The following is a 24,539-nucleotide window of genomic DNA, read 5'->3' as shown; positions in this document are numbered from 1 at the left end:
AAGATGAAGGTTAAAATTAGAAGACCGACATAAAATTTGATGAATTGCCTTCAATAAATTTAGAACTGGGGCAAAAGTGTTAACAGTGTATCTTGATGCAAGCAAAACAAAATGAATTGTTGGGTCTGAAATAAAACTTTATACATGTAAATGTATATATGAGGTATTGGGAAGATGGAGGGAATATTTTGAGGAATTGTTATATGTTGATGAAGATAGGGAAGCTGTGTATAGGGCAAGGAGGAATAACACCTTGTAGGAGTGAGGAAGAGCCAGTTGTGAGTGTGGGGAAGTTCGTGAGACAGTACGTAAAATGAAAGGGGGTAAAGCAGCCGGGATTGATGGGATAAAGATAGAAATGTTAAAAGCAGGTGGGGATATAGTTTTGGAGTGGTTGGTGCAATTATTTAATAAATGTATGGAAGAGGGTAAGGTACCTAGGGATTGGCAGAGAGCATGCATAGTTCCTTTGTATAAAGGCAAAGGGGATAAAAGAGAGTGCAAAAATTATAGGGGGATAAGTCTGTTGAGTATACCTGGTAAAGTGTATGGTAGAGTTATTATTGAAAGAATTAAGAGTAAGACGGAGAATAGGAAAGCAGATGAACAAGGAGGCTTTAGGAAAGGTAGGGGGTGTGTGGACCAGGTGTTTACAGTGAAACATATAAGTGAACAGTATTTAGATAAGGCTAAAGAGGTCTTTGTGGCATTTATGGATTTGGAAAAGGCGTATGACAGTGTGGATAGGGGGGCAATGTGGCAGATGTTGCAGGTGTATGGTGTAGGAGGTAGGTTACTGAAAGCAGTGAAGAGTTTTTACGAGGATAGTGAGGCTCAAGTTAGAGTATGTAGGAAAGAGGGAAATTATTTCCCAGTAAAAGTAGGCCTTAGACAAGGATGTGTGATCTCACCGTGGTTGTTTAATATATTTATAGATGGGGTTGTAAGAGAAGTAAATGCGAGGGTCTTGGCAAGAGGTATGGGGTTAAAAGATACAGAATCACACTTAAAGTGGGAGTTGTCACAGTTGCTCTTTGCTGATGACACTGTGCTCTTGGGAGATTCTGAAGAGAAGTTGCAGAGATTGGTGGATGAATTTGGTAGGGTGTGCAAAAGAAGAAAATTAAAAGTGAATACAGGAAAGAGTAAGGTTATGAGGATAACAAAAAGATTAGGTGATGAAAGATTGGATATCAGATTGGAGGGAGAGAGTATGGAGGAGGTGAATGTATTCAGATATTTGGGAGTGGACATGTCAGTGGATGGGTCTATGAAAGATGAGGTGAATCATAGAATTGATGAGGGGAAAAGGGTGAGTGGTGCACTTAGGAATCTGTGGAGACAAAGAACTTTGTCCTTGGAGGCAAAGAGGGGAATGTATGAGAGTATAGTTTTACCAACGCTCTTATATGGGTGTGAAGCATGGGGGATGAATGTTGCAGCGAGGAGAAGGCTGGAGGCAGTGGAGATGTCATGTCTGAGGGTAATGTATGGTGTGAATATAATGCAGAGAATTCGTAGTTTGGAAGTTAGGAGGAGGTGCGGGATAACCAAAACTTTTGTCCAGAGGGCTGAGGAAGGGTTGTTGAGGTGGTTCAGACATGTAGAGAGAATGGAGCGAAACAGAATGACTTCAAGAGTGTATCAGCCTGTAGTGGAAGGAAGGCGGGGTAGGGGTCGGCCTAGGAAACGTTGGAGGGAGGGGGTAAAGGAGGTTTTGCGTGCGAGGGGCTTGGACTTCCAGCAGGCATGCGTGAGCGTGTTTGATATGAGTGAATGGAGACAAATGGTTTTTAATACTTGACGTGCTGTTGGAGTGTGAGCAAAGTAACATTTATGAAGGGGTTCAGGGAAACCGGCAGGCCAGACTTGAGTCCTGGAGAAGGGAAGTACAGTGCCTGTACTCTGAAGGAGGGGTGTTAATGTTGCAGTTTAAAAACTGTAGTGTAAAGCACCCTTCTGGCAAGACAGTGATGGAGTGAATGATGGTGAAAGTTTTTCTTTTTTGGGCCACCCTGCCTTGGTGGGAATCAGCCAGTGTGATAATAATAATAAATAACATGTAAATGTCAAAGAATGAATGTAACATCCAAACTATACAGGTCTGCATTTAGGGTTTGGAATGTAGTTATTTACCCGGATAAAAGGCAAAACAATTTAAAGATAAATCAGTTCACTACCTCAAACTTCTAGTCAATTAAATATTTCAGCTGAGTCTTAGGGTTGTGATCATTATTAAACTTACTTTGCAGGTGGAATATTGTGTTTCTTTGTCAAATCTGCTCTGAGTCTTTCACCATAATGTTTATAACACTCTACCAGAGTGTTGAAGGCGCAATCTCTCACCATCGCAGTTGGATCAGACAGAAGCTTAACAATATGTGGGATGAGGCGCGAAACTGTCACTGAGGATGCACCATGACTGAAAGGTTAAAGAATTAATTTTAATACAAAGATTACTTTTTCCACAAGTGCAAAAATTATGAACAATTAATAATCAATGAAAAGAAAAATTTCTGTTGAAATGAAATAGTAGTAAAGGTGAGGATTTAGAGCATAAAGTATTCAGATATTGAAAATATTTAATAATAGCAGTATCCAAAAAAATAAAAACTACAGTATTCTTTAATAAACAACAAAATGAAAAATGAAAAATAAACTTCTAACAATTTACTGTTAAATAAATTAAACAAATATCTCAGAAATTTTTGTTAATGTTGGGTATTTCATATCCAGCACTAATAAAAATTGGGTTTTTTTAATAAATAATATCAAAGGAAGAATTTTTCCTGGTAGTAAGCATCTATTTCTAATTTGCACATTATAAATCATTATGAAAATAGGCTATATGATCTAGGTCAAAAATAATACTGTTACTGCAGAAAAGTTTGAGCTTAATTTTATTTTTGTTTTGCAAAATCATACACAGCATGTCACCATAGGGGTGACATAGATGGGGGTTGTAAAAGAAGTAAATGCTAGGGTGTTGGGGAGAAGGGTTGGATTAAATTATGGGATCTCAAATACAAAATGAGAGTTGACACAGTTACTTTTTGCTGATGATACTGTGCTTTTGGGGGATTCTAAAGAAAAGTTGCCAAGATTAGTGGACAAGTTTGGGACGGGGTGTAAAGGTAGAAAGTTGAAAGTGAACATAGATAAGAGTAAGGTGTTGAGGGTATCAAACGATTTAGATAAAGGAAAATTGGATATTACATTGGAGGGAGGGAGTATGGAAGAAGTGAACGTTCTCAGATACAGTGGACCCCCAGCCTTACGATATTAATCCGTTCCTGAGAGCTCATCACAAGCCGAAATTACAGTTAGCCAAATTAATTTTCCCCTTAAAAAATAATGGAAATCAAATTAATCCGTTCCTGACACCCCAAAGTATGAAAAAAAAAAATTTACCACATGAAATATTAATTTTAATACACACAAACTGAAGACATGCACAATTACTACTCTACTAAGAATAGAATACATGACACTTACCTTTATTGAAGATCTGGTGATGATTGATGGGATGGGAGGAGGGGAGTGTGTGGAAGTTATTGTTTAGAAGGGGAATCCCCTTCCATTAGGACTTGAGGTAGCAAGTCCTTTCCCGGGGTTACTTCCTTTCTTCTTTTAACCCTTTCAGGGTCCGTCCCGTAGATCTACGGCTTTACGTTCAGGGTCCAAACCGTAGATCTACGCCATGAGCTCAGCTCACTCTGATAAACTGTGAGTGGTACATTTGGGCCTAGATATGAGAGAATACATCTATGTGGTATGTGTGCACCACATAAAACAGATCCTGCAGCACACTGTGTATAATGAGAGAAAAAAAATGAAATCATGATTTTTCGATTAAAACAGCAACTTTGCAGTGTTTTTTCGTATGTTTTTTATAGTTGTATTTGCGATTTCTTGGTCTCATTTGATAGAATGGAAGACATATTACAGAAATAGAGATGATTTTGATTGGTTTTAGCATTGGAAATGGCTTGAAACTGAGCTCAAAGTAGCGGAAATGTTAAATTTTTGCCGATATTCAAGAGTAAACAAACGACCTCACACGTCTAATACACATCAGCTGGTGGGTCTAATATACATTCACAAATATGGTGATGATATTTATACAATTATTACATTATTGCATAACAATAAATCTTCTATTTTTTTGGTGTGAATAAAAATTCATTATGTGAATAAAAAATCAAAATGGAATTTATTTGTAAAGCCTCAAAACATAACTAATGAACAGAGGAAATGTTAGTTTAGTGCAAGGAATGCCTACATTGTTCATTCTGGACCCTATTTTGAAATTGGAATATTTTGAACTTTGTGTTAAATTGGCCAAATTAACAATTTCCGATCACTTTATTTTGTAGTTGAAACAGTTGACTTGGCGATTTCTTGTGCTCAATCGATAGAATAGAAGTAATACTAGTGAAATAGCTAAGAATTTGGTTGATTGGAATAATGTAATTGGCCTAAAATGGGAGTCAAAGTCGGCAAAATCGCCGATTCGTAAATATCGCTGACACATCAAAATTCGCGAGAGCATAATTTCATCAATTTTCCACCAAATTTCGTACTTTTTGTTTTATTACCTTCACAAAAAGATTCTCTACGATTTCATAAGAAAAAATAACAAATTTTTTTTTTTTGAAAATTCTTGGACACTGGTGCGTGACTCCAGATTTGGGCCTTGGACCCTGAAAGGGTTAATGCCACTAGGAGCAGCTTGAGAGTCACTGGATCTCTGTTGCACAACAAATCTGTCCATAGAGCTCTGTACCTCCCGTTCCTTTAAGACTTTTCTAAAAATGGGCCATGACATTGTCATTGTTCAGGTTGCCAACACGGCTTGCAGTAGCTGTGTCAGGGTGATTTTCATCCGTAAAGGTTTGCAGTTCAACCCACTTTGCACACATTTCCTTTATCACTTTTTTTAATTCCATACTAATTCTCACCCTTTTTACCACAGGGATGGCACTAGAAGCTTTCTTGGGGTCCATGGTGACTTATTTTGCAGTTACAAGCACTAAAAACACTGGGATAATGTGAAATGTACCGAATATATGAGTAAATGCGATCACACTGGCTGGCTTGTAAACACTGGCGCTGAGGCCACACGTGGGACACACCCCGGACGAATCACGTAAGGCGAGTTTATCGTGAGGCGAGGCAAATTTTTTGTGTTCAAATGTTTCGTATGGCAGATTTAACGTAATGCAATGCGTTCGTAAGGCGGGGGTCCCCTGTATTTGGGAGTTGCCTTGTCAGCGGATGGGTTTATGAAGGATGAGGTTAACGATAGAATTGATGAAGGAAAAAAAGTGAGTGTTGCATTGAGGTATCTGTGGAGACAAAGAATGTTATCCATGGAGGAAAAGAAGGTAATGTACAAGAGTACAGTGGTGCCAACACTCTACGGGTATGAAGCATGGGTTGTAAATGCTACAGCGAGGAGGTGGCTCGAGGCAGTCATGTTGTGTCTAAGGGCAATATGTAAGGCAAATATTATGCAGAAAATTCATAGTGTAGAAATTAGGGGGTAGTGTGGAGTTACTAAAAGTATTAGTCAGAGGGCTGAAGAGGGGCTGCTGAGGTGGTTTGATCATTTAGAGAATGTAACAAAGTAGAATGACTTCAAGAGCATATAAATCTGTAGGGGACAGAAGGCGGGTAGAAGTCGGCCCCGAAAATGTTGGAGGGAGAGGGTATTTGTGTATCGTTCCAGTCACGGTATTGTGCCTTTTTTTGTTATTTATGGGTTTGGGATATTGACAGTTTGGAGGGACTTCTAAACTGTCATATCTGAGTGCCTCTGCAAAGACAGCGATTATGTATGAGCAAAGTGAAAGTGTTGAATCATGATGAAAGTACTTTCTTTTTGGGGATTTTTTCTTTTTGGTCGCCCTGCCTCGGTGGGAGGAAATGGCCGACTTGTTAAAATAAAAAAAAGTACATACTGGGAAATGTCAGAGTGAACAACTGTAACTAAATAAGAAAGATAAATTAGCAGGGGCTTGAACGAGTGGCTACATGTGCATATATACAGCATGCTATCTACTGAGCCATGTTGGTTACAATAGGAAGACTGGCAACCTATCATTCATTATGACTTTCCCAAGTACATACTGCACACGAGGATAATGAAGCCACCCATTTCACTATGCAGCTGGTAACATTAGTTGAAAAATATAAGCCATGAGATATATTTTGATGGAAGTAATTACATTACATGTGTTAAATGTATTTTATATGAAATTCCACCCCACAATTTTCACAAATTTTCAATAGACACGTGTTAAAAATGGTTGGAATTGACAAATTTTTTTTATAAAATGTAACCATGTTTGATATCAAAATCACAAAAGTATTTCTATCCAAATTTTAAAAAAGAAACCACAATCACCTATAGCTAACAGCTTTTCCCTATTCTATTTTTAAATTATAGGCTTACAGAAGAAATTAATTTGTTGCTAGGTCAATTACACTTTCTTCATTTTTTGGGCGCCACATCCTAAATTTTATCAAAACAAATTCAGGTCAATACAGTACTTCAACAAACTTTTAGGCTATATAATTTGTGTTAATCACAAGCATTCAGACTAAATGACATAAGATAAAGCAACAAAAAGTACAACCAAAGGTGACTAATTTACAATGTAAACCTTAAAACTTATATTACTTACTTGGTCAGAGTATTCTGAAGACAAGTCATAACTTCCTCTCTTACTTTGCCATTCTTATGTGAAAAGGCAGGCATAAGCCTATCAAACATACTATTTGGAGACAACACATGGTCCATCAAAGTGGAGAGTAATAGTTGAGCCTTTTCTCTAACTGCATCTTTACTGTCACCTGAAATTAAATTATCATTCGACATAAAATTCATTTTATGTTGTTTTCCAACTGCATATTGCATCATATTACATGGAACAGTTGTTAGATAATTTTTAAAAAAGTTTCAGTTATCTTGTTCTGGTTGACATTTTTTTACTTTATTATATTTTATATTTTATATACTACTTTATTATATTTTATATAATATACATAGTGGGTCAAAAGCAGGTTTACACCTCCAATACTGCTTTAGTACTGAAATACTGGTTTGGAATAATTAAACTGAAAACATAAACAAATGGTGAAACAACTGTAAGCCTACTTTTGGCCCACCTTGTATAGCTACTGTACAGAAGATATGCTGCAACCTTAAGAGTTGTCTGCTAATTTGGGGATTAAAGATAAATATTACTAAGTACAGTGGACCCCCCAGTATTCGATAAATCTGGTATTCGATGTATTATATCGCAAAAATTTTGCCTCGGTATCCGATCGAAAACCCAGTATTCGATGCAATTCGTACGAGACGTGTCCACGTGTGGCCTGAACTGCCCCGTGTGTGCCAGTGTTTACAAGCCAGCCAGTGTGCGCGCATCTAAGGATACATTCGGTACATTCCACATTATCACTGTTTTTGGTGCTTTTTTCTGCAAAATAAGTCACCATGGGCCCCAAGAAAGCTTCTAGTGCCAACCCTTCGAGAAAAAAGGTGCTAATGACTATTGAAATGAAGAGAGAGATAATTGCAAAGTACGAAAGTGGAGTGCGTGTGTCGGAGCTGGTCAGGTTGTATAATAAACCCCAATCGACCATCTCTACTGTAGTGACCAGGAAAACGGCAATCAAGGAAGCTGTTCTTGCAAAAGGTGCAACTGTGATTACGAAACAGCGACCGCAAGTGTTAGAAAATGTTGAGAGACTGTTATTGGTGTGGATAAATGAAAAACAGATAGCAGGAGATAGCATCTCTCAAGCGATCATTTGTGAAAAGGCTAGGCAGTTGTATGACGATTTGGTAAAGAAATTGCCTGCAACTAGTGCTGATGTGAGTGAATTTAAGGCCAGCAAAGGTTGGTTTGAAAGATTTAAGAATCGTAGTGGCATACATAGTGTGATTAGGCATGGTGAGGCTGCCAGTTCGGACCAAAAAGCAACTGAAAAATTTGTGAAGGAATTCAAGGATTACATAGACAGTGAAGACTTGAAACCTGAACAAGTGTTTAATTGCGACGAAACAGGCCTGTTTTGGAAGAAAATGCCAAGCATGACCTACATTACTCAGGAGGAAAAGGCACTCCCAGGACATAAGCCTTTGAAAGACAGGCTTACTCTGTTGATGTGTGCCAATGGTAGTGGTGATTGCAAAGTGAAGCCTTTATTGGTGTATCACTCTGAAACTCCCAGAGTGTTCAGGAAAAACAATGTCCTCAAGGCTAATTTGTGTGTGCTGTGGAGGGCAAACAGTAAGGCATGGGACACTAGGGACTTTTTCTATGACTGGTTACACCATGCATTTGCCCCCACTGTGAAAAATTACCTAATTGAAAAGAAATTAGACCTTAAGTGCCTCCTAGTATTAGACAATGCCCCTGGTCATCCTACAGACTTGGCAGAGCGACTTTCTGGGGACATGAGCTTCATTAAGGTCAAGTTTTTGCCTCCTAATACCACTCCTCTCCTGCAGCCCATGGACCAGCAGGTCATTTCCAACTTCAAGGAACTGTACACAAAAGCTATGTTTCAAAAGTGCTTTGTAGTGACCACAGAAACTCAACTGACTCTAAAAGAGCTTTGGAAGGATCACTTTAATATCCTCAATTGTATAAACCTTATAGGTATGGCTTGGGAGGGAGTGACTAAGAGGACCTTGAACTCTGCTTGGAAAAAACTGTGGCCAGAATGTGTAGACAAAAGGGATTTTGAAGGATTTGAGGCTAACCCTGAGAAGCCTATACCAGTTGAGGAATCCATTGTGGCATTGGGGAAGTCCTTGGGGTTGGAGGTTAGTGGGGAGGATGTGGAAGAGTTGGTGGAGGAGGACAATGAAGAACTAACCACTGATGAGCTGCTAGATCATCTTCAACAGCAAGAGGCCACACCTGAGGAAACTGCTTCGGAGGAGGGGATAGAGAAATTGAAGAAGTTGCCTACTTCAAAGATTAAGGAAATGTGTGCAATGTGGCTTAAAGTGCAAACCTTTTTTGATGACAATCACCCTAACACAGCTATTGCAAGCCGTGCTGGTGACTATTACACTGACAATGCTGTGAAACACTTTAGGAATGTCATAAAGGAACGGGAGGTACAGGCCACTATGGACATATATGTTGTGCAACAGAAGTCCAGTGACTTTCAAGCTGGTCCTAGTGGCATTAAAAGAAGAAGGGAAGTAACCCCGGAAAAGGACTTGCTACCTCAAGTCCTAATGGAAGGGGATTCCCCTTCTAAACACTAATACCTCTCCCCTCCTCCCATCCCATCAATCATCACCAGATCTTCATTAAAGGTAAGTGTCAATTATTCTATTGTTATTGTTGTTCTTGTAATTATTCTATTGCATTAAACTTAATATTTCATGTAGTAAAAGTATTTTTTTTCATACTTTGGGGTGTCTTGCATGGATTAATTTGATTTCCATTATTTCTTATGAGGAAAATTGATTCGCTTTTCGATATTTTCGGTATTCGATGAGCTCTCAGGAACGGATTAATATCGAATACCAGGGGTCCACTGTAAGTATTTTTCCCAATGGTGAATGTATCTATTCTTATCTACATGGTATGTAAATGGCATGGTGATACGGACAAGCTGTGGATTAGACGCTTACGTACATTTCAAGAGAGATATTAAAGGATCTGGCCTGAAGAAGCCAGTTGTGGTAAAACATTTCCTTAATAAATGTCCCGAACTCTATATAATGTCTTTATCCATGGTTCAGTATTTAGTTTTTATGATTTTTTTTTTTTTAACAAATCTGCCATCTCCCACCGCAGTAGGGTGACCCAAAAAAGAAGAAACACTTTCACCATCACTCACTCCATCACTAGCTTGCCAGAGGGGTGCTAATAATACAGTTCTAAACTCCAAATATCCCCACCCTTCCTTCAGATTGCAGGCACCGTACTCTTCCCACCTTCAGGATTCAAGTCTGGCTAACTGGTTTCCCTGAATCCCTTCAAAAAATGTTACCTTGCTCACACTTTAACATGTTGAGCCATAAAAACCATTTGCCTCCACTCACTCCTGTCTCATATGCTCTCACACACTTGCTGGATGCCTAGGCCTCTCGCCTACAAAACCTCTCCCTTCCCCCTCCCTTTAACGTTTCCTAGGATCAGCCCTCCAAATAATACTCTTAGTAACCCTGCACTTCCTTCTGATCTCCAAGCTACGAATTCTCTGCATAATATTCACACAACACATTGCCCTCAGACATGACATCCCCACTGCCTCCAGCCTCCTCCTCACTGCAACATTCACAATCCATGCTTCACACCCATGAAAGAGCATTGGTACCACTATTCACTCACACAATCCCCTCTTTGCATCCATGGATAACGTTCTTTATGAAAGTTACTGTACAGAAAAAGCGCATTGTTATATGGTGGTAGTACAATATAAGGAGAAGCTGCAAGACAATTAACACTTACCTAACCTGTCGGTGACAGCAGGGATCACTGACGAGAGATAGGGCCGGAAGTCCTCTTTCATTCGTTCCACCAGGAATGTCATAACCTCCAGCCCATTCAGTGTCACCTGAAAATTAATGTTACAATTAATATAGTAACCCAATCAATAAATGTTTAATATAGTAAACACAAGAGCTGTTAAAAGCAATGGTGCTACAGCTTACAGTAAATTGTAAGCAGAGGAGCATTGAAGTAGATCTAATGACCACTGCCAGGCAAATACTGCAGTACTCACACATAACCAATCCCACATATGTATCTAACCCATTCAAAAATCACTATTTGCACTAACATTATTGTTTGGCAGTTTGTAAAAATCCAATGTATTTGCTGAAGCATTACTTTCCTATAACTCCTATATTCTGAATCCAAATTTAGCTTCATATTTCAAATACACTGTTACAGGTTCTATGTTAGAAATTTTTAAAACAGTTAATCATAGATTATCTGGTGCCGATGGAAAAATGGGTGTGCTGGATTTTCAAAAAATAGCAGACAGTGTGTCATTATTTTATGGTCACACTCTTTACACATTCCTTTCCAGTATATTGGACATCTCTTTTTAAAAACTGTTTTAAATGCAAACTAATTTTCAAAAGAATAATTGGAGTAAAAACATTAGAACATGGGAAATCCAATAAGCACATTTTGAATAAAATCCTTTGGTTAGTTTTCAATTTATGGTTATTGCAACAAGGAAAAAAAAAATTTAACTTGTGACACCCTGACCAATTTTGAGAGCTCTTCTACCCCTGCAGCTCAGCCAGAGGCCAGGCTTTCCTGATGAGCCCCCCCCCACCCTCCTGGTACCTTACCTTTGATATACCTTTGAAAAGTTTCGAGTTTCACTATTCTCAGAGCCCTGCCATTGGTCAGGCTCGTCTAATCATCAGTCAATCTGCTAACTGCACACAAGCCCACAATCATTGCAACCAGGCTTTTTGAAAAATTTTATCATTGTTCTGGAAGTATTTCTGATATCTACTGGTAATTTGTTGAAATAGTCTTGGACCATGGAAGTTGGTGTAATGTTCTCTAATTATACCCATGTGCCCCAAGCCTTTCACTGTTGATCCCTCACTTCCTCCTTCCAAATCTTTGACTCTGTTAATCTGTTATAGCATTGTGCAAGTTAGGAACCAGGCCCTCAAGTATCTACCATGTGTATATTATCAGGTGTCTGTCTTTTCCATTCCGGAGAGAATAATCCTAGTGCTTTGAAATCATCACAAAAACAAAACAATGGTCTTTCGGGTAAAAAAAAAAAAAAATAAATAACTTAAAAAAAAAAAAAAAAAAAAAAAAAAAAAAAAAAAAAAAAAAAAAAAAAAAAAAAAAAAAAAAAAACGAACATACCACACAATCCAAAAAAAAACATTTACAACAAAATTAATTCATTTAATAACTAAACACGATAAAATGACAATTTTACTGTAAACAAAGCTCATACAAGGGAACTAGGTACATTTCTTCAATTATTGCTAAAATTCATTTTCATGAGACTGAATACTGTGAGTATAATAAATGATGTGGAGATTATCAGCAGCAAGCTCAACTTATGTAACACATGAAGAAGTAAATAATGGATAATTGTCAATTTAATTCATCATTTTAGGGTCTTATTTCTGACACACAATACAGTACTACACTCACAAAAGGAAAACTTTTAATTTTTGCTGTTCTAGATAGTTACTAATACATTAGAACATTTGCTTCTTTGCTCAACCACTTACACACCACCAGAATGAGGCAGCAGTTTTCTGGCAATCACTACTTTTATAACATTTTGCTGAATAGAGCAAGATCTTCAACTAATGTTTGATGCCCAATAATAATTGATCACCAGATAATCAATGATTTTCTGTGCTTTAATAAATTCCCCCTTTCACTCTATGGTTGTTAGGAGACTGCAAAATTCAGTGCTTTTAACCCTTTCACTATCAGTCACATAGATCCACATTACTGACGCAAGGGTCCCTCACACAGATCAACACCTTGAGCTCAGCTTGCTCAGATAAACTGATAGCGGTAAATTTGTGTCCAAATATGAGAGAATGAGGCTATGTGGTGAGTGTGCACATTATTAAAAAAAATTCCATCTTGTGCAGTGCATGAGGTGAAAAGCTAAACCCTGACCTTGTGTTTGGTTTAACCCTTTGACTGTCGCAACCCCCAATCCTGAGGTGTCTCCTGGTGTCGCAAAATTTAAAAAAAAAAAAAAAATTATTTTTTCTTATGAAATGATAGAGAATCTTTTCCCGATTGTAATGACACCAAAAAAAACGAAATTTGATGGGAAACTGACGGAATTATGCTCTCGCGAAGTTAGCGACCTCGGCGCTGTTTACAAATCGGCGATTTCGCCCACTTTGAGCCCTATTTTCGGCTAATTCCATTGTTCCAGTCGCCCAAACTCATAGCTATTTCTTTAGAACTTCATTTTTTCTATCGATTGAGTACAAGAAACTGCCCATTTACTGATTTCAACTACCTAATAATGTGGTCAGAAATTTGCAATTTGGCCAATTTCACGAAAACTAAAAAATATGACACTTTCAAAATAAGGTCCAGAATGAACAATGCAGACATTCCAGGCTCTAAAATAACGTTTTCTTTGTTCATCAGTCACATCTCCAGGCCCCTCTGATATTACTCTTGCTTTCTATTTTGAATTTTTATTCAAACAAAAAATATTAGACTTACTATTATGCAGACTACTGCAATGCTGTAATAACTGTATAAATAACATCAACCCATTCATGACTGCATATTAGAATGGCTAGTTGGACATTTATTGGACAATGGCATCATTTGTTTACTTTTGAACATTGGCAAAAATCAAACATTTCCCCTACTTTGAGCTCCATTTCTAGGTTCTTTTTATAGTAAAATCAATCAAAAACACCTCTATTTCTGTAATATGTTTTCCATTCTATCAAATGAGACCAAGAAAACGAGAATACAACCATAAATACTATACGAAAATAGACCACAAAGTCGGCATTTTAATTAAAAAAAACGGTCGGAGTTTTTTTTTTCTTATTATGCACTGCGTGCTCCAGGATTTTTTTTATATGGTGCACACTGACCACACAGACCCATTCTCTCACATGTGGGCCTACCAGCTTTCTCCTGCTTGATTTGAAGCCGCTAGAATTTATGAGTATATATACGTCAAACACGGCACCTCGTAAAACGTATATATACGGCCGCGACAGTCAAAGGGTTAAAATAGCAACTCTGAGGTGTTTTCTCGGTGTTTTATTGGCCGTTTCATTTGATAGAATTTAAGATAATGCTAAAATATGTAATCTGGTTAGTTCCAGGATTGTAAGTAGCTTTAAATCGGCCTCAAAATAGCAGAAATACACCTCTCTGATTCAGTTACTGGGATGTCATAAACCCTGAACTATCATTTCTAGTTATATTTTATTATCCGAGAAATAAGGTAAATCTTCAGCCTCTTGTATAATGATGAATTCAGAATGAAAGGCAAGTGTATACAGTGGTACCCAGAGTTTCGTACAGCTCCCAACTCGAACAATGTAAGTGTATTATTGTAAGTGCTTTTTGGGGGTCTGAAATGGACTAATTTAATATACATTATTCCTTATGGGAACAAATTTGTTCGGTAGCAGCACTCGAACAGCCTTCTGGAACGAATTACGGCCAAAACTCGGGGTACCACTGTACTGAATTTTGTGCACTGTATAGGGTAGTTTTGTATGTGATTGGGAGGCCTCTTGTATTCAATCGATAGAACGGAAGGCATACTAGTAAAATAGCTAAGAATTTGGTCAAATTGAGCATTGAAATTACCTTAAAGTAAGACTCAAAATGGGCAAAATAGCCAATCTGTAAACCGCACACATACTGCTAACTCTGAGGCTGCATAATTCTGTAAGTTTAACAAAAAAATTTCATACCTTTGGTAATTACCTTCAGAAAAAGATTCCATACTGTTTCAGATGAATTTTTTTTTTTAAATGTAGATGCTGAGCCCTTTTAATTTTGTTAGCGATATCCAAAGTTTAAAAATGGCTGCAAATCATTTGTGTTGGAAACAGTATTCTGCTTGCAACACCATACAATGCATCTCTACATGTTCTGATAAGACAGAGCCTTGATATTTAACAAACCACACCTAAAGAGTAATAATCAGGAAGTAAAATCAGAGGTCAAAATAAAAAAAAAACTCTGGTCCACAAGGTACAGTACAGTACTTACCAAATCTTTCATTCTCATATCTGTCAGAGACGAAGATAAAAATCGTAGTGCTATAACAGTTGCAGCCATTAAGGACACAGCAAACTTCTAAGCCTCTGGAAATAATACAATGTTCACAAAGGACAATTTGAACTACTACTCAAGAAACAATTTCAGAGAAACAACCTGGACGAGAGTTCATTATGCAATCAAACAACCCACATAAATGGAATAAAATTATCAAAGGATCTTTTATTCAAGGATCTCTGAGTTACCGCAACCCCAAGGATATGATAAGATGGACAACTAGACCCTTATATCCAATGATAATGCTGTATTCTTTAAGGCACTTATACTCTCTAGAATGGAATATTACTGCATGCTAACAGCTCCATTTAAGGCAAGCAAAAATTGCAGCTCTGAAGAAAGTACTTTCACTGCCCTGATGAATTCAAATGCCTAAATTATTTGGAATTTTTAAAAATCCTTCAAAATTCAGGTAATAATGATACAGTATATGATAATTTACACCTGGAAAATAATGAAGAGACAGGCTCCAAATATGTACACTGAAATTACCCCCTATGAGGGCAAAATCTTCTGCAGACTGTACCAAACACCTGCAATGAAAAGCATGGATGCAACAAGTACACATGATCAATAATTTTAAACATCCTCCCATCACATATAAGGGAGATTACCAACAGTCCCTTAGCTGTCTTCAAAATGAACTTGGTAAGTTTTCAGAATTAGGCCTATGTTGTACTGCCTGTTGCTCTCACTAAGAGCATGACTGATTAGGCCAACAACTATTAAGTCTGGTCAGAGATTGCTGCATAAGTGCTCACCCCTGTAACCATTAATAGGTAAAGAGGCAAGTAGATTAAAAAAAAAAGAACTATACTATACAAATCACGACAATACAAGCCAGGTTTTAAATTTAAATACACAATTGTCGGACAAAATATAAGTCTTTAAAATACTAAAATGAAAGAAGCCAAAGTACTGACAAGTCCAAGTCCAAGGTCAAGGCGAGATAAGACAGGCAGACCAGGCAGGTGGGTCGGGTCAGGCCAAAAAAAGGAAGACAAACCATACCATGGGCAGGATTTGAACCCGCGGTCAGTGTGTCTCAAAACTCCAGACCGTCGGTCTGGAGTTTTGAGACTCTCTGACCACGGGTTCAAATCCTGCCCATGGTATGGTTTGTTTGCAATCGTGTCATTACGATTTCGTGAGTCAAAGGAAGACAAAGCAAGGCAAGGCAAAGCAAGCATTGGGGAGGAGGTACGTCAGGCAAGGTAAGCATTGGGGAGGAGGTACGTCAGGCAAGGTAAGCATTGGGGAGGAGGTACGTCAGGCAAGGTAAGCATTGGGGAGAAGGTACGTCAGGCAAGGCAAGCACGGGAAGTTGGGGGAGGTACGTCAGGCAAGGCAAGAACTGGGGGGCATTGAGGGAGGTACGTCAGGCAACACAAGCACTGGGGGGTTGGGGGAGGTACATCAGGCAAGGCAAGCACGGGGGGTTGGGGAAGGTACATCAGGCAAGGCAAGCACGGGGGGTTGGGGAAGGTACGTCAGGCAAGCACGGGTGGGGGGGGAGGTACGTCAGGCAAGGCAAGAACAGGACGGGGGTTGAGGGAGGTACGTTAGGCAATGCAAGCACTGGGGGGGTTGGGGGAGGTACGTCAGGCAACACAAACACTGGGGAGTTGGGGAGGTACGTCAGGCAAGGCAAGCACTGGGGGATTGTTGGGGGAGGTACGTCAGTTAAGGCAAGCACTGGGGGGGTTGAGGGAGGCACTGGGGGGCTGGGGGAGTACGTCAGACAAGGCAAGCACTGGGGGGCTGAGGGAGGTACGTCAGACAAGGCAAGCACTGGGGGGCTGAGGGAGGTACGTCAGGAAAGGCAAGCAGTTGGGGCCTGTGGGAGGTACGTCAGGAAAGGCAAGCATTTGGGGGCTGAGGGAGGTATGTCAGGAAAGGCAAGCATTTGGGGGCTGAGGGAGGTACGTCAGGAAAGGCAAGCATTTGGGGGCTGAGGGAGGTACGTCAGGAAAGGCAAGCACTAGGGGAAAGGAGTGGTACGTCATGTAGGTAGGTGAGGCCATGAAGGCAGCCCACACCAGGTCAGGTCAAGTTAGCCAACCAGCTTATTCATTAGGCTTCTCTATTGCACACTCCTTCGCTCTCCGCCCCACTCCTGTCCAGTTCTTCCTTTCTCTTTGTTTCCCACTTTCTGTTCTTGCTTCCTTAGTATTTTCCTGTCTGTGTGTGTATGATCATCCCTCATAGTAAAGATAACAGGCCATTTTACAACTGTTATCTTTACTTTTTTTTCCTCCTCCTCCTCTTCTCGGTACTTCAGCAAAACTAAGAACACTGTTCAGCTGAATTCCCACCTCTAGACGAAAATGTTTAGGCAAATACATAAGAACATAAGAAAGAAGGAGCACTGCATCAGGCCTACTGGCCCATGCTAAACAAATCCACGTCACCTACTGGTCCAAGCCAGTCAGGTCCAACTCTCACCCACCAACACCCACTCATGTATTTGCCGAACTTATTTTTAAAGCTACATAACGTTTTACCTTCAATGACGCTGCTCGGGAGTTTGTTCCACTCATCTACAACTCTCTTACCAAACCACTGCTTTCTTGTATCCTTTCTAAATCTAAAATTTTCCAACATGAAACCACTGTTGCGAGTTTTGTCTTCGTTAGACACGTTTAGCACGTTTTTTTTACATCCAATTTATTCCTGTTTTTCACTTATACACCTCAATCATATCATATTCCCTAATTCTACGCTTTTCTAGAGTGTGCTAATTCAGGGCTCCCAGTCTATCCTTTTAGGAAAACTTTCTGATACGTTTTCCAGCTAATTTATATCCATTCTGTAATACAGGGACAGTTAAGAGCCGAGCGCCTTGATGCCTGCAGGCACAACAAGACGAGAACATCACACACTCGTCACAATCTCTTCCACCCGAGGCGAGCAGCAGCGTGGGGGGGGGGGGGGGGGGAGGGAACCACTTTGCCTGCTCCCAACCTATCAATTATTCATGTAGTGGGAGGCGGAGTTCTCATGGGGGCGTCGCCCACGTGCTGCTCTCGCAGCCACAAACTCAGGGAAGCACCAGCGCCTCTTACCTATATTGCTCTTGACCACCAATATAAATGACATAAAAACTAAGACTTGGAGTTTATTGCAGTCAATGAGAAATAAACCAAATGGCATGGGTTAATAACTATGCTAAGGATGTATACATGGAGGATGTTTTGGGGGTCAACGCCCCCGCGGCCCGGTCCATGACCAGGCCTCGTAGTGGAACAGGGCCTGATTAGTCAGGCTGTTACTACTGGCCATTTTCCTCTTGGTCTTATGTTTTTCATCATCGTCATCACTGTCGTAGTTAACTTGTCATCGTCATCACCGTCTTCATATTCATCATCGTGCACATTAACGCAGTTATCTTCAGCACAATTTTATCTAAAATTTAAATCAAATAGAGTCTGGAGTTTATCTGCTCCCTCTCTTACCTAGTTATGTGATGCGACTTTGTTTTTTATTGCTGACACGTTCTCTCATACCTCCTGTTGTACACCTGCTGCTGATTCCGGGGGCCACCGCCCCTGCAGCTGGGTCCCCGACGAGGTCTGTTCAATGATGACCTGATCAGTCAAGCTGTTGGTGCTAGTAGAATGTAGTCCAATGAAGGCACTACAGCTCAGCTGATCAGGAACTAACTTGAGAAACTTATCATGTTCCCTGCTGAAAATAGCTTGGATATATACGAGAGGATACTGAAATGTATTGGGATCTTTATTATTATCGAATTTTCTCTTAATATGCTTGTTACTCTCCTGCTTTTTCACTGAGGGTATTTCGTACCGTCTGTTGATATTACTGATCTAGGTGATAATGATGAGAATCAATCTCTCTAGATTTTTCTCAGGTATAGATAATGATGCATCTTTCCTGACTGCATTCTAGGGAGTGTAACTTGAGGGACTAAACCATACCCCCGGCCGGGATTGAACCCGCGGTCATAGAGTCTCAAAACTCCAGCCCGTCGCGCTAGCCACTAGACCAGCTGGTCTAGTGGCTAGCGCGACGGGCTGGAGTTTTGAGACTCTATGACCGCGGGTTCAATCCCGGCCGGGGGTATGGTTTATTTGCAATCGTGTCATTACGATTTCTTAAGTCATGTTGAGGGACTAAGTTCTCTAAATTATTTAGATATTCGAGTTTATCTGGGCAATAGAAGTTCTCTGTACATTCTCAAGGCCTGTAATTTCGCCTGACTTAAATTAGGTTGTTAGTGTACAACATTCCAGTCAAGATGGTACAAGTGCCTTGCTGTAATGAATATCAACAATGGCTTGGCATTTCTTGTTTTTAAAGTTTTATTTTCCCGTCATATCATGTTCTAACACTCACTATGTCCCTTACATTAATCTTCCGCTGTATTAATGGTTTAGTTTGTTTTACGATATACTCTTTCAATTTTCAGCTCTTCAATGGAGATCTCTAGGCAACTACATCTGATCTATTATATCTGCAAGAAACATGTCTCTCAATTTCACTCCAGTGGGTAGCTTGAGTTTGGGTGATTTTTGTAGCTCACTAAGAATAACTGTTATCTCTGTTCACCTAGCCATACATACGGTAGTTATGTTTAGCGACCGTTGTGGATGGCATCGCGAGGAGTGGTAGCTGAGCTTTAAATAAAACAGCTGAGGTAGGAGCTCTTACCTAGTAAATTAAGGGGGTTAGAAATAAGTTATAATGAGACGATAAGAGCAAGAGCTTACTGCACATTTTGTTGGTAATTTATTCCACAGTCTGACTTGTGACTTCTGAGAGTGAACGGCATGGAAGCCATTACTTACAATGTTATTTAATTCTTCATCCTGTGACAGGTTTCCAAAGTTCCATCCCGGCAGTCATACACGAGTCCAAATTTTCTGGATAACCGCCTGGTCGACCAGACTTTTGCCGCCCATGGCCAACAACTATCACAACCTGGCTGATCGGGCACACAGTGCTCGAGTCTCCAGCTTCCTCGTGAAAAATTACTGCCTTTGTTCCGACAATTTTTTCTTATATTTACGAGAAGAATGTTATACAATCGTGGACCTGGAATGCTGACATTTTTCTAATTACATTTTTTCAGAGAATCATCAATGAACTGCCATCTGTCATAAACTTTCCTTTTCCATCTGGACAATGTTGTGATGGAAGTTTCAGTGAAGTTCCCACGGCTCTGCCTCAGACTGACCAACCCTGCTTGACGGACTGGTCAATCAAACTGTTGACACTTGAGGCAAGCAGTCCTGACTATGCAGCCCCGTCTGATGGAGCAGTCTGCAATTTTATGTCCGTGAGAAAAATTGGCAGCTATAGTGTAAGGTTTGACTACCCGACTCCTACTTTCAGTTTGTACATGTGGGCACTATTTAACGTACTTCCAGTTATAACAAGGGGTTATTTCAGTGCTCAATTTTAAAAAAATTTCCCTCCAGTGTTTTACAAATGGATATGGAGATTTGTTTCTTGCCTGAGCTCCAGCGAATACACAGATTCTGTCTCAAGAAATTTAGATATTTGATTGAACTGACACCAGCAGCGAAAATTCTCTTTACTTACACTGGATGAGAAGTTTTACTCGCCTTAAATGGTGCTGATGACACATGGCAATATTTCAATACAGAGCGCAGACATATCTAAAAAAAATTATCAATCGCTTGTCTTCCCATGTTTTGCAGGTTATTGTTAATCAGCATTAAGCCTAATAACTTATTTTATATTTCTTACTATGTGAAATATTTACTATATCATGTGACAGCATTGTGAATGAACTGTTTCTCTAACCATTGTAAAGCTGTCTCGTTCCCATGAAATATGACTGCAGTACAATATAGTACTTTGTTTTCAGAAGATGAGATCTGTCATACTGAAGGAGTGGTTTCAAATCAGCACACTGAAATAATACCTTACCAGAGAGGGAGGCACTGTAGGCGGTGCTACGCACTAAACTATAACAATAAGCATAAATGGTCCAGGATATTTCAAAGAGCTTCAAATGTAGAGGAAATGCCAGAAGAGAACTTTGGCTGCGGCCTGACTGACGAGGTCACCAACCATACGACGTTATCCGACACCTGATGATTGACGAGGTCACCAACGACACGACCTTGTCCGACACCTGATGATTGACGAGGTCACCAACCACACAGCCTTGTCCAACACCTGATGACTGACGAGGTCACAAACCACACGGCCTTGTCCAACACCTGATTATCGTAGGGGTTCTTAAAAGGAGACATCGAGGGTTGAAGGTAGACAGACTTGTTGGATGGTAACGATATATTGTCAGACTATGATGATGGGAGATGGAGCCCAGCCTCTGCCTTGTCCTAGCCTGTGTCAAACGCCGACTGAGAAGGTGGCAGAGGTACGAACGTACACATGCGCATCCCGTGACATCACACAGTCACTCGGCCTAAGGGGTCTTCTATATAAACACATGGATGATACTATAATGCTCAGCTAATCTATACAACACATGTAAGGGGATTCAGCAACTATGCTGACAGCTCGGTCATGTTACGTATGTCGTCTCGACATACACTACTATCCTATAGGCTGAACAGGCAGGTGGTTCTGGGCTGATTCTATACAATAACAAATTCATATATAACTTAGAACTAATGGATGGTATCATAATGGATGTTAACAAAATGAGTTTTACGTAATGCATTACAAACTATAAGAACAAATCATTGTACAATATGGGATGGAATTGATCGATCGATCTGTATTCATGCACTCTACGGATTCTGAGGAAGAATAAATATATATGTACAATGTGAAATTAACAGCAAAGGCATCTGGTGCGCACTCAGATCATTACCGTCAAATTCTCAGAATATGGAGGGAACGTGGATACGAAAAAAAATTCTGAAAAACTAATCAGTTAATAACAAACAGTTGACAATTTACTTCATCTCGGACATATAGTTATACAGACTATGTACATTTAAACCCAATTCTGCGAAGGTGAGGTTTACATATGCAGAATGGTTATCATCTCTGGGAGGATCGAATTCCTCTGCAATGGCTAACACATGCCTTGACTAAGGGAGACTTGAACGAGTATCTACAAAAGATACTTGTGGGTTTCTCATTACTTGTCGAGTACGCAAGGAGTAACGACATTCAGGTTGATTATCTGACTGAGTATCTGAGGTAGAGGGTACAGAGTCGAGAGGATTTTCAGCATCTGTCACATTAGTCTGGGTAGCAATCATCTACATCGCATACTAATTTCATATGATCTAAATGCGATTCTTTGTACTTACCAGTACTAATTTCTCTAACCTTATACTTATTACCAGTGATATGTTCTACTACTCAATAAGGTCCGACAAACTTTTGATCGAGCTTAGGCACTGCGGATGTTTTGTTGAAATTTGTCAGCATTACTCTCGAACCTACTTTGACTTTTGATGGCTTAGCACGGCTATTAGTTACTCTAGTAAATTCTGCTGTTGATTTGTGAAGTGTTTCACGGATTCTTCTAAAAACACTTTGAGCCATGCTGGTACGAGTTGCTACGAAATCATCAGGGTTGTAATTAGGTTTCGGAGTGGAATATAACAACTCATAGGGTAAACGCTTGTCTACACCATACAATGCATAATGTGGAGTATCACCTATGGAAGCATTGTACGCATAATTTATGGCACATTGAACATCTGGTATGACTTCATCCCAAGTTTCACTATTGGGGTTGATAGTGGCTCTCAGGACATCAAGTACTTTCTTATTGGTTTGTTCGGCTAACCCATTGCTGGCAGGATGATGAGGAACAATGGTGGATTTAGAGATCTTGTACAAAGTACACAAATTTTCAAGAATCTCATTACAGAATTCACCTCCATTGTCTGTTACTAAGGACTTAGGGGTGGTATGCCTGCAGATAATGTGTTCTTTAAACGCTTTAGCTACTGTCTCTGCAGTCTTATCTGCAATAGGAACTAACTCACAATATCTGGTGAAATGGTCTACCATAACACAGATGTTTGTTGCCTTGGAGGGAACATTTAAAATTGGTTAACAAGTCAAGGGCAACTCTTTCCCACGGTTCGCTAGTGGTTGGGTACACTTGGATTGGATTAGGACCATCGACATTTCCTTAATGTTGCATACAAACACTACATTTCTTAACATACTCGGAAATGTCAGTTGCCATACGTGGCCAAAAGTATTTCATTCTGGCTTGTTTCACAGAACGATCCATACCAGGGTGTGCAACACCTGGTGCATCGTGAACTAGCTGTAGAGCTACGTTCACTAGTGACTGTGGAATTACTAACTGGTACACTCTTCTACTTGGAGTACCCAACTCGGCTGTTCGATACAGTAATTCTTGGCTCATTATAAAGTCACTAATGGGTGCTGGTGGCTTCACAGTCAGAATAAGATCTTCCTGGAGCAGGAATCGAATCACCAGAACACATGGGATCGGTTCTTTCTTACTGGAGGAATGCACAAACTCAGTGGAGTGGATGACTCTCCCCAGTTGAAAAAATTAACGCTATAACACGCAACATGAGCAAGGGAGAACGAATCTACTATCTCAAACTGCAAGCACAGGAGAAAATAAATGAACACGGTTAACAATGCTGATATTCAATCTGAGTCGCACACAGTGACACGAGGTATCAGCTATAAACTTCACTTACAAACGTTAACATGTGAAAGTTACTCGAGAAATAACTTCTTACGTTGCACTGATTACTGTCAACTAGGATGGGATCACCATCTGGAACATTAGGAACAACAACAGACACTCTAGTGAGAGCACGAGCTGTAACAGAGACGTCTTTCTGCAGACAGCATGTCACAACAAGAGATGGCATTACTAGTTTCAAGTAATCGTTTTCTGACAAGGCATCCCCTGTGGAGAAACTACTACTCGAACTAGCAGTCATTGCAGGGATAGGCTGTGCACTCAAGGCAGTCTGAGTGTCCCCGGACACTTGAGGCAACGGAACACTATCCTGCAAGTCTGAAGGTGTAGGTGGAACACAGATGGGAGTGACAGAGTTACTAGTGCCTGATCGCTCGGCTACGTTAACAAGTAATTCACGGATCTATAGGAACTTCATCTGAACTTCACATTTCGCAGCACTTTGACAAATCTCAGATACAAACTGTGAGGACAAACACATTGCTCAGGGGCTAGGTATTGTCTTTCAGTCAGTAAGGGAATATTGGTACTGTGGACTGATTCATATTGACTTTGACTGGCATGATACACTAAGTGAACGTTCAAAAGTGACTGGGACATGTTCTCAGGGAACTTACTCAAGGACATAAGGCAAGAAAAAGAGAGAGAATGACACAGTAAGCTTAAACGGGAAGAAAATGCTTAACTATTCTGCATAAGTAATTAAAAATTGACAGGTCACACAGTAAGCAAAGAAAAATACGCAACTGAATGAACAACACTTTGAAAATCAAGAGAACTTGTACTTTACTCAAATCTGATTTGCTCAATTTTACTTTAAATTGAATGAATGGCACAGTGAGTTGTCTTTACTTTCAATGCAATAGGGAAATACACAATAAAATGATAAAATGGACTCAATAAAGCTGGTGCAAAATAAAACAAACTGAGGCACAATTCACTGAAATAAAATAAAATGGCACAGAAAGAATAAAATATTATGCACAGAACAGAGCATATGAAACTGCACTGATATAAACTGTAGCAATATTGCAAATAGCAAT

At 39.8% G+C, this 24,539-nt stretch overlaps 1 protein-coding gene across 3 annotated transcripts in view; it reads right to left on the bottom strand.

The window, feature by feature from the left end:
• Window positions 1-24,539, bottom strand: part of chb (chromosome bows) — a 788,037-nt gene that overhangs the window by 594,295 nt on the left and 169,203 nt on the right. For all 3 annotated transcript variants that reach the window (XM_053789056.2, XM_053789064.2, XM_053789065.2), the window contains exons 3-5: window positions 10,491-10,596; window positions 6,690-6,858; window positions 2,246-2,422 (exon numbers count right to left, since the gene is read on the bottom strand). In XM_053789056.2, the coding sequence (XP_053645031.1) occupies window positions 2,246-2,422; window positions 6,690-6,858; window positions 10,491-10,596 (452 nt within the window). The remainder of the gene's footprint in view (window positions 1-2,245; window positions 2,423-6,689; window positions 6,859-10,490; window positions 10,597-24,539) is intronic.

This window comes from Cherax quadricarinatus, chromosome 44 (genome assembly GCF_038502225.1).
Source record: "Cherax quadricarinatus isolate ZL_2023a chromosome 44, ASM3850222v1, whole genome shotgun sequence".
NCBI classification, from domain to species: domain Eukaryota; kingdom Metazoa; phylum Arthropoda; class Malacostraca; order Decapoda; family Parastacidae; genus Cherax; species Cherax quadricarinatus.
This window is presented reverse-complemented; position numbering and strand designations above follow the sequence as displayed.